We start from the raw sequence: 12,336 nt of genomic DNA on the forward strand, positions 1-12,336 counted from the left end.
TATCATGTTTGAATTTTTATGATATTTATTTAGTAACATGTTGATATTTTGCGAATAAAACCTTTTTTTTTTCATTTTATACTTAAACCCGAAAACCGAACAACCTGACCCGAACTAACCCGAACCTGACCAACCCAAATTAATATGGGTCGATTATCAGGTCACTTTTTTTTGACAAAAAACCCGAAAAACTTGAAACCCGGAAATTTAAACCGTCAATGACCCAAAAATCAGATACTAACTCTGGTTATAAATTTTCAAATCAAATAGATATCTTCACATATATCTACTTAGTACACACAACAAAACCAACATAAAGCATTCACTTTATGTGTATCAAGTACATATTTTCCCCCATTCATGAATTATATTGAATGTTACCATATTGTTCAGTTATGTATTAAATTGCAAACCATTTTGTCAAATAAAACCAAAAAATAACAAAATGTTTATTTAAAGTTAAAGGCTGTATTGGAGGGAAAACAGTAAAGGAAAAAAGAAAAGAGGGCAAGGTGAAGAAAAAGAAAGCAAAAGATCACATCAAGTAAACAGTCCCCATTTTCATACATAAACTGACCAACCTTACATTTACATAGCCCATCTACCCACTCCTTCCTTGATAGTACAACTTAGCATAGCTTAATGTACAACTTCTTTTTCTTATTATCTCTACACCTATTTACACACATTTTTTTCGACATATCAAGAAAAGAAAAAAAAACAATAGGTGAAGAAATTTCACTATTGACCCACAAGCCTACTTGTTTTTCTTTCTTTTGAACGACCAACAAAATTTAATTTTATTAATAAAAATTTTAGCAAGGAGCTAGAACACCACCGAGTATAGCCATCGTACACCAGACCCGACATTTACAACAAAGGCTAACCATCTACCAAAACGAGCTAATACATGAATTATATTCGAAATTTGCACCAATCCTCCCACAATAACCCACTCTTTTTAGATCTATTCTTTATCCAAAGAAAACTCATCGCTTTGATTTCTTCCACCAAATCAGTCACGCGTACTGGAGTTCCATTGTGGACTAACGCATTACGTTTCTTCCAAATACACCAAACTGACACCAAACACACCGCATGGAATACTTTAGCTTTGTCTTTAGGAAACGAAGAATACTTATACAATTCCACCAAATCCCGAACACTGAAAGCATAAATCAAGGGGACCTTACACCATTGTGATATGAAGCTCCAAACCGTTTGCGCTAGGCCACAAGAAATAAACAGGTGATCTACCGACTCCACCTCCGCTTCACACACTGGACACAACAAAGACCCAACCGACACATTCTTTTTCGCCAACTCCACGAACGTCGGAAGCCTATTAAGAACCGCCCTCCATGCGATAAAACCCACCTTAAGGGGAACCCATTTATTCCAAACAAAAACATGCTCAGGAATGACAAGAGAGCTCACATTTAATAACCTTTTGAAGCTCCTAACCGAGAACTTCTCCACAACATCCCCACACCAGACCATTTTATCTTTGCCATCCTCCAAAAGAACTACTAGCTTTTTTTCAGCTTTTCTTTCCTTTCATTTTGATAAATAATAAATTTGTTGTACAATTCATAAAAATATTATTATGTTAGTAAGATTTAATATTTATTTTCCTTTAAATATTTCTTAATTTTGTATATACCTAACTAAACTTTAAATATTTTCCTTTATATTTCTTAATTTATGTATATACCTAACTATCCTTAAATATCCAATATAATACTTTCTATTAAACAAAAACACACTTTAATTCTTGTCTCACTTAATCAAATTGTGTTTGGTTTTCTTTTTTATATACTTAAACACATTGAACAACTTATCTATGGTTCTAGTGTTTAACATAATAAATGAAAACAAATATATGAAATTTTATATATCCACTTGTTACAAATATCAATAACTACCAAAATACCTTTGGTCTAGTGTACGATCGTGTTACATAAAGATTTTAATTTCTAAAGTGATAAGTTTTCAAGTTTCGTAATAAATAAATAAATATAGATCTAGACGCAATTCTAAAATAACAATTTTCAGTATATACGTTTTTCTTTGCTTCTTGATACAAGTAAATAATGTTCCCCTCTACTTTTTATGATTTAAAATAAAATTTGACTTACTTTAAACAAGTTTTGTATATAAGAAGAACGAGAGTCAAGAGGTATAGAAAAAATTTAACCAAACGTTTAATGAATCCTTTGTGAGCTATTCAGCAGTCGTTGATTAATCATAAAACAAAAATGAAACTCGTTTTTTACTTCAATTAATTAATTAAGTGAATTAATACAAACACATGTCTTATCGTTCATTTACCAATATACATATTTATTTATATACTAGTTTTTATCCCCCGTGTTACGGGGGTTGTTTTATATTATTTTAACTAATACTTACTTATTTTTTGTATTAATATTATTTTATTGTATGAAAGTTAATAATATACTTATGGCTTGATGATAAATTGTTTGACAAATAAATGAGATGTTAATGAGACCTAAGACCCGTTTATTTCTTTTACTATAAAATTGGTTTTTTAATTATAAATAATATTTATGAAAGCTAATAATATACTTATGGTTTGATGAGACCTAAAACCCGTTTATTTTTTACTATCATAATGGTTTTTTAATTTAAATAATATATATATATATGTTTTTTAAAATAAATAAGATATTAATTTTTAGTATATCCAATTTTATAGGATTTTTACATCAATAATTTGATGAGAATAATTTTTAATTTAATGAGATGTTATAACATGTTTAAAGAATATCTGGGTTTGGTAAGACCCATACCCATGAATTCGGGTCAAATGCATGAGAAGCCTCCATTTAAAAATCAAGCAAATCTGGTGACTCCAAAAAGAGGGGGAGTGACCACATCGCGACACCTATGATTTTTTGGATTTCGTTTATATATATTATAGATTTATGTTTATTAAAGGATGTCATTAATGAATATACATGTGTTATCGAGTCATCGTTAGGCCTAAAAAGCATGAGAATGCAACATGAATTGCCACATATACCAATGGGGTAAGAGTTAAGTTTGTAAGTGCGTCAAACAGATTAACAAAAATCTGAGCATGAAGTCACCAATCTTGACCCAACGTTATGAGGTAAAATCGCATAGTGCACTAGTTTGGATATAGACCTTAATGTGTCTAGCAAAATGCATTGTCTCACCCTTTTTAGATGTCTAAACTTTTAGCTAATCTTGGTTGTGTATGTAGATATAGATATTACTTAAAAATATATAGGTATAGGTATATACATTTATTTTCATTTAGTGTGTTAACAAAAAATAAACGAATAGAAACAAATATACGTATTTGAGTTCATTCACGGTCCTAACATATATCTAAATCTAAAAGATTTTCACAGCTAGTAATTGAAGGATTGAACAATGTAGATGAGTACAGTGACTCAGATTGAAATTTATTTATGTTAGTGTATGTTAGTTTAGCATATTAAGAAACAAAAATAAACGTGTTCATTTATTTAATTGATTAAAATTAAACGACTAATACGAAAAATACCACTAGTGAGCTTTAGCTCAACTGTTATTGGAGGAAAAGTGAAGATTTATACTAAAAACAAAAATATCTTAAGTTTGAATCCGATCACAACCGGGTTTTACTGCGTTGGACCTTTGGACGACATGTTTTCCACAGAATAGAAGATTGTGAGCTTTAGCTCAACCGGTATGTGGTCGCCTTTTACAATTGAGTTACTTTGAGCAACGAACTTTATTCGTTAAACGTTAGAGTAACTACGAAAAATACCTCGATTGTATATAGGGCCGTCCAAACCGCTCGTCGCTCGAACTCGCTCACCGCTCGCTCGAAAATTGCTTGGAAATTGCTCGCTCGTTTTTTCGCTCGATTGTAAACGAGCCGCTCTGCTCGGTTCGGTTTGTAAACGAGCCAAGCAACGAGCAAGGGTTTGCTCGGTTCGGTTCGGCTCGAATATTTTTAGTTTGTTTTAATATATATATATGTGTGTGTGTGCATATCATTATATATACACTTATGTGTACAAAGATATAGATATATTTAATTTATAAGTAATACTGAAATATTAAATTATATTTACTATTAGTTTACTTGAAATATTAAATAAATAAAAATAAATATGCAGTGGTGTAACCGTGTAACACAAACCCTAAAAGACTAAATTCACATTTCACAATATGTCATTATCTTATGTTTCCACCGCCAAGCCGCCACAGTCCACTTCAACAACACTTTCATGGAGAACCAAATCCCTAACTACTAACCTGCATCGATTCAAACCAGCACAATCACAACATCAGTTGTCACCCTCTTGATCCACACCGTCACAATCAATGCCACGACTCCACTACTCTATATCCACGCCGTTGAATCGGAGAATCCAAATAGGAGTCGCACGCTAACAGCTATTCAAAGGCCGCTCTCGGTCTTAAAGTGTAGTCCTCTCGTATTCTTCATTCCAATCTGAGCGAAAACGAGCCGAGCCGAGCCGCTCGGTTTCAATTCGAGCCGAGTTCGAGCAACGCTTTCTTGCTCGTTTACTTAAATTCGAACCGAACTGAGCCGCTCGGTTACTATTCGAGCCGAGTTCGAGCAGAAGCTCGCTCGGTTCGGCTCGGTTCGTGAACAGCCCTAATTGTATAACATTCATCTAAAAGATTTTTACAGCTAGTAAATTAGCAATTGAACAAGTAGACTGAGGACAGTGAGTCAGACAGATCACAATCAAAGGGTGAAAATAGTCAGACATTTTTACAGTTTATATCAATATAAATGGACCACCTACAAAATACACCAAAATTTATATACTCTCTTTTGTCTGCAAAGACTTTAATCATCATCATCATCATCATCATCGTACTCAGTATATCCCACCAATAGCAAAGCTATAGTAGGGTCTGAGGAGGGTAAGATGTAGACAGCCTTACCTCTACCCCATAAGGATAGAGAGGCTGCTTCCGGTGAGACCCCCGGCTCGATAGTAGTTTTGCATCAAGCCTTGGACATAAGGCACATAGCACTCAATCATCGGGACACCGGCTGATCGGTGCATGTACCCTTGTCTTTCGGCTATCAACGCCACTACATGATGCCTGATTAACCGTCCGTCACTTTTAACGTTATTTTCACGAGATTAGTAAAATAACGTCAAAATTAGTGCAATTTCACTTTTGCCCACCCGAGGGTTCACACATATATACATCATATGTGCGCACCGCAAGCAGGGTGTTTTAGCATCTACATTAAATCACCAAACAAAATAAAAAATAAATAAATTACGAGAGATAAAAATGTGACCATCGATGTTTTAAGAACTGGACTAATAGTAGAAACACCACTCAGGTCCGGCTTCAAGAAAATAAAAAAAAATTTGGACTGAATGTCAAACTTTTTTTGGGTCTTAATTAAAAAAGAGTATTTTATTGGTTTAAATAATTAAATTTTTATATAGGTTTACTTGGTTACAATTTGGGTTGTGTAAAAATAGGATTAAACATGTCTCAAATGAGACTTAAACCCATAACCTTTTAGTTGAGAGTAATATCCTTTTGACACTAATCCAGGCTAGTGGTCATGTAATTAAGTTTGAATATTAAATATATATATTGTTTTTAATAAAAATAAATATAATATTTTTTAAAAAAAAGACGGGCTTAACGGGATGTCGGGCCTGTAGCCATCGACCACCCCGCCACCCCTATGGGCCGGCTCTGACACCACTACTAGGTGTTGGTTAGAACTAAAGCTCGCAAAATGTATCATGTTGTGTTAAACAATATAGTGATTGACACAGAGTATTTAACACAACTATTTGACCCAACATGAGAAGTTTAATTAAAAATATAATGTACTTAAACACTGACACAGACATATTTAATAAGCGGGTTACGTAACACGACATATTTAATAAGATTTTTTTACATGACTCACTTAAATGATTAATAAATAACATAACATACCTAAAATGATAAGTTTAAATTACAAAAAGGTTACAATTCATAAAATCATAAATCTAGTTAACCAAGTTTTTTGTGTAATAAGCCGGTTATGCATGTTGAACCTGTCCATATACATTTTCTTATTGTGTCATTAATGACTTAACGTGTCGACATGTTTATAGTTGATCCCGTTTATATTGTATTAAGTTATTTTATATTGTATCAAATCATGTCATATTAAGAAGAAAGTCCTTACTAAAATCATGAAGTTGCTTTATAATAAAGAATAATTTTGTATTTTCCTTTTCTTAAATGTGTTAATCGTGGATATGAACCGAATTTAGTAGATAAACAATCATACACGTCAACCTTTTTCATGCTTTTTTCGTAATTTATTTTCTTTTCCTTTAGAACATTTATCTTTTATTTATAGATTAAAAATTAGGAAAGAAACTCTATATGCCTTTGGTAAAGTCTAAAGAAGTCACGAAAGGATTTTTTATTTGTTTGTATTTATTTTGTATAAAGTTGAGTTGAAAATACCGATAAAGTAAAATGAGATAGTCCATTATCCCGTCTTAAAATATAAATTTTATCACTCAAAGTGACGGTGGGATTGCGGCACTGTTTTTCGAAACGTATCGACCGGTGGGACTTGTAATCGACTACACTATCACTCCGTTAAATACTTTTAAACTAGCTATTATAGTTTGAGTCACTTGTCTAGTATTCACGTCTCATCTCAATCTTATTCTTAAACAAAAAGAAAAAGGAAAAAAAATGATGAAAGACATAAATTTCCTATCTTATCTTATTTAGTTGAATAAAGATAAGTATGAGGAACGAGTGATAGAATATTTTTTGAAAGTAAGTAATGAATTTAAGAAAATGTGATTTTTTAGTTGAGTTATAACCTATGTTAGGATAAAAAAAACTTAATGCGAATGCGTTTTCTCCATTCAATTGGTGACCAGGAAACAATGGTTGCATAAAATTTTAATTTTCCCAAAGTATGATTTACTATTTCATAGTTAATACTTTGTTTATTTCGGTATTCATGTTTTGTTAATATCTTAAAGATAAATAAATAGTTTATTTTTGTTTAAAAATAGTTATATATGTATATTTGTGAGATGCCATTGGAATTTTATAAACCAACCCAACCACTAGAGTAGAATCGATAAAAGATAAGGTTTATTTACTGGTTTGATTATACGACATTCGTTTGTCATTTATGAAATTAATTGCACTTAGTTATGTGTTGTGTTTGGCATGAGTTGCTGGAATGAACAAGTGAACTAAATGGACTATGAAATGGGGAAAATAGGATAAAAAGAAAGAAATTAATCATTACCATTTTATTGTCTTTTTTGACTACCTATAGGAATATAATGAATCTAACGCTCCCTGATTTCATTACCTAGCTTTGCATGGTTATTCCATTCTCTTATTTATTACCTCATATCAAACACTACTTAAGTGTTTGTTTGGTACGAAATAATGAAATAGACAATGGAATAGCTTAGACAAAAGAATGAGATTAATCATTATAATTTAATTTTCTTGTTAAATTAACTTGTGAGAATGCAATAAATTATCGCTTTGTGTTGTTACGAATAAATAAAATACAAATGACAAATATATCGCTAATTTATAACAGTGTAAACTTACCAAAATATGCAAAATGGCCATGAAAGTGATGGTGACGATAATGGTAATGGTATTGATTTTGATAAATATATTAGTTACCATATTAGAAGGATGTTTGAGATTCCTTATATTTGCCTCTTTATAATTTATGTTTGAGATAAGTTATTTATACAATAAGCAATCCTAAACACATTTTTAACTTTTTAAAATGTGATAAGTGATAAATTATAAGTGAGTTAATAAGCAAATCACAAACACCCACGAGAAACATTTATTTACATTTTAAAAGAACTGTATATCAAAAACAAATCTATCTAAAAGAATGAAGATACCTAGTGAATAAAAGCACAAACCTCTGGACACTGCTCACTACACTAGTCTTCTCCTACCTCCCTCCCTCCCTCTATCAACCAAACCTCTACAAAGATGGAGTCCATCTCCATCTTTATCTTTAAATCCAAACCCTGAATCTCTTTCTCTCCAAGATCAAGATGATGACCATTTTAGACTCACTTCACTGTGAAGAAAACCATCAATGGAACAACAACAACAACAACAACAACAACAACAATAATCATGAACAACCACAGCTGTCTTGATGATGATATTAATAACAATAATAACATTCACCAAGAACTATCCTCTTTACTCTCCAAACAATCCAACCAACTCTTCCACAACAACCACCACTCCACCGACCACCGCCGCCGTGACGCGGCGGAGTGGATTTTAACAGTTGTTTCACACTACTCTTTCACCGCCCTCACCGCCGTCTTAGCAGTCAACTATCTTGACAGGTTTGTTGATAAATTTGAAGAGTTGCAAATTGAAAAGAAGCCAAGGATGACTCAACTTGCTGCTGTTGCTTGTCTATCTATTGCGGCTAAAGTTGAAGAAACACGTGTTCCACTACTTCTAGATCTTCAAGTACGTTGTTCTTGGTTTATATTAATATAGGTTAAGATCCGATACAAATAAAATAACTTGCTAAGCTTACAAATAACCAGACTAATTATTATTAATCTAAAGTTTTGAACCAGAGTAATTAAACTAGAAAAATGCTAGTTAATTACTATAATGTTAAAATAATTAATTTAGTTATTTGTACGTTTTCAACTTTAAGCGTTGTTTCAACGTTACTTTAGTTATACTTGTTGATAATAATATTGGATGAGATCGGTACAAATAAAATTAATTCGTTAAACGTAAAAATAACTAGATTAATTATATTACAAAACGAATGCTAGTTTATTAACCGTAAAGTGTAATTACTCTAGTTATTTATACGCTTTTAAAGTGTTCTTTGCATTTGATCTTATTCTATATATTAATTAATCTAAAACTTCTGTTTTTACATTCAAGATTGATGGAAGAAAATATGTTTTTGAAGCGAAAACGGTTCAGAAAATGGAGATATTAATATTATCGACTTTGGAATGGAAGATGAACCCGGTGACTCCACTCTCGTTTATAGATTATGTGACACGAAGACTAGGATTAAAATCTTATCTTTCAGTTGAGTTAATTAACAGATGCGAGTGTGTTCTAGTATGCTTCTTGTCGGGTAACCAATAAATTAATTAGTTAATTAAATTATATCATTTTTAGTCTATTAAAATATTGCATGTTAATGTGTGTGTGAATTAATGCAGATGATAGGTTTAGGTGTCATCTTCCATCAGTGATAGCAACAGCAACAATGGTGCATGTGATCAACAGTGTTGAACCATGTATTGGGACTGAATTTCAATCTAAACTTTTGGGCATTCTTGGTATCAACAAGGTCAACAGTTTGATATATGTAGATTTTTTTACTGATTCGGTGAAATTAATTCACAAAAGTAGAGTTGAACAAGTCAAAAGCTAATCAGTTGACTTTTACTTTTTCACACTGTACACAATATTTGTTAATTCTTAGTTGAATGGAAAAAAAATAAAGGTTTTTTCGGTGGAAACGATACAAACAAAACAAAAGGCATTTTTCTACTAGTTATTAGAAATTAATTTAAAGTCATTAATAAGACTAGACAGTTTTAAAGTAGCGAAGTATCTATTACACTTGTTTGATTTTGTTGTAATGTACTAATTATTACAATTTCGTTGTAAAGCGTAATAATCACTCTAGTGTTCCACACATTAAGAAAACTTCTCACGTAAAACCCTATTTGTATCGGATCCACCCAACTATCTAAATCACTTACTTTAAAAAAATATGATATTAAAACATACAATTAATGCAACGTCTAACGAATTTATAGGAAAATAAGAATTAGAGTGACGGTTTTGTGAACAGTTGAAGTTAGTTATTCTTCTATAAAATTTTCTGTTTTCTTTACATTTTGATCTCTTTTTAAACAGGAGGAGGTGGAGGAGTGTCGGAAGGCAATCCAGGAGGTAACACGGTGTAGAAGTTATGGAATGCGTAAACGGAAGTTTGGATCTATGCCCCTTCGAGCCCAGATGATGTAATGAATTTGTCAATGAGCTCAGTCGAGTCATGGTCGGTGGTTGTGGTAAACCCATCGGTTTCATCATCACCCGAACCAGGAGTCAAGGAAGGCCGCAAGGGTGCACCCTGAAACGAACTGCCTAGAGTCGTGTCAAATGTTTAATTGAATTTATGTTAAATTGCCAACCATCTTTGCAGTTAGCCCCACCAAATATGAAAATTGTGACTTCTCTTGAAGTTGCGTGGTGAGTTTTGGAGGTAAAGATGGTTGGCATTTTATCCGGAAACTAGAATCAAGAGGGGGTGGGGTGGTGATTTCTTTTAATTCCTTTGTAAAAAATGGAAAAAAAAATGTCACATACTCATGGTCCGTTTTTTACTACCTTGTTTTTTTTTAAATTATAATTTTATAAAAAAATGCTAGAAGAATAAAGAAGTAAATAGTTTCGGTAAAGTTATACTTAACTTATATTTTATTGTCTACTTTCTGGCATTTTTTTGGGACGTCAAACTTATTTGAACTATCTTGCTAGAAAGAATAAAACCAAAACATTACATGATGAGAAAAGGATTTTGCAACCAACCCATCCAACTAATGTTCACATTTCTATTTCTATTAACAAACCACAACTAGGAATGAGGAATAATTTTAAAATAAATTCAGATATATGTATCCTTTTTTCTATCATCGTGAACGAACACCGTGCCATTATGAAATCTCCAAACAACCCACCAAGTCGATAAAATAATCCCATGAATCACTTCTTTGTTATGTTTAGACATTGCTACAAATTCATCCAGTTAATCAAATCCACCTTGTAATTGGAATTATGAGCTGATCCAATGGTAATGTCCAATAAGCCTTAACCTAAAATGCATCTTAATTAAATAGCTCTCTATTAGCTATAGGTGATTACGAAGAAAACATATTTACACAAGTTTTGACTTTTGACTACGCTAAGCTTTGTTCTCCCAAAAGTATGTTATATTTTGTATTGTGATTAAAGGACTTGATATGTGACTGTATATGACACTTAACCTCTCTAAAGAAACAATTTAAGATGTCTCAACTTATAAAAAATTCACATATACTAAAATGATATTGATATTGTAAGTCAACTTACACATTGGCAGCATACATGAGATATATTGGATTCGTAAGGAATGATATGCTTCATATATCTCTAGCATGTTTTAGGCGTATATGTTGAGAATGAAAGGATAACTGCATAGTAAAACATGTTTGGATGAGTATAGTTTTATTACAGGTTGTAGGTGGGCGGTGGGCTTCATACTTTGCCACATGTTGCTAACATCCAATTAACTTATGTGTGTATTACATCTCCTTTCCTGTCATATTTCTTCTATGGTTTCAATTAATTCCAATTATACTAAAATGATCATTGTACGTGACATTAAAAGATCAGAAACATATTCTTTACCACCTATGTGTGGTGTGTGACATGATAAACTACGTATCCTATTGGCAATCTGGTGTTTCCTCATTGTAAAAAATGCAGTGAGGCCGATTTGCGCTTCATCCGGGACACAATTATTTCTAGGACACTTCATGTTCCCTATGTATCTAATTTGATCAGCTGTTCTAGGATCGATCTAATCAAGATTAGCAGTTCTAATCCATTTGATGAGCGGAAACAATCAAATAGATGTGTAATCTGATCAACGTTATCAACCGTTGAATACCGAAGATCATAAAACACCAAATCAAAATTTGATCTTGAAATTGAGCTTCCAACTCTTATACTACTTGTAGGATCGATCTAATCAAGATTAGCAGTTGTTCTAATCCATTTGACGCGTGGAAACTAATTGTTAAAACATATTATGTAAATATAATTCATATGTTGTATTAGATTGAATCAACGCATTACAAAATACGATCAGATTCACTACAAAAACTAGCACATCGCTTGTCTATCTATAGCCACACCCCATCCGGGAGGACTATTCATTTCGAGGAACCTTGATCCGGATGATCAAATTGTTCATACATGAGAACACCATGCGCGAGAACTAGTATGTCCGAGACAGGTTAACTTAGACACACTTATCTTTACTCGTGAGAACTCCAAAAGCTCAAACTTGTAGTACTGATTTACATCCTTCTCTAGGTATAGCCTAGCACTTGTCATTCATTCTCTTGATCGTGCGGATAGCTTCCATGTGATTTGCTCATCTTCGTTTTAATTTTCAAGTCACTTTGGTCGTTTAAGTGTAAGGGCAAATGTTTGAGAGCTTATACATGC

At 32.4% G+C, this 12,336-nt stretch overlaps 1 protein-coding gene and 1 pseudogene across 2 annotated transcripts; one reads left to right on the plus strand and one right to left on the minus strand.

The window, feature by feature from the left end:
* Positions 1-915: 915 nt before the first annotated feature.
* Positions 916-1,500, minus strand: LOC143545875 (uncharacterized). The gene has a single exon (XM_077037670.1). The coding sequence runs from the start codon at positions 1,498-1,500 to the stop codon at positions 916-918; it is 585 nt and encodes a 194-aa protein (XP_076893785.1).
* Positions 1,501-8,018: 6,518 nt separating this feature from the next.
* Positions 8,019-10,415, plus strand: LOC143545859 (cyclin-D3-3-like; annotated as a pseudogene). The gene is made up of 4 exons (XR_013137512.1): positions 8,019-8,547; positions 8,983-9,184; positions 9,273-9,403; positions 9,979-10,415. The product of XR_013137512.1 is annotated as a cyclin-D3-3-like (transcript).
* Positions 10,416-12,336: the final 1,921 nt, after the last annotated feature.

This window comes from Bidens hawaiensis, unplaced genomic scaffold (genome assembly GCF_021521415.1).
Source record: "Bidens hawaiensis isolate Kalapana, Puna unplaced genomic scaffold, B.hawaiensis_p1.1 tig00014095_1, whole genome shotgun sequence".
Classification (NCBI taxonomy): domain Eukaryota; kingdom Viridiplantae; phylum Streptophyta; class Magnoliopsida; order Asterales; family Asteraceae; genus Bidens; species Bidens hawaiensis.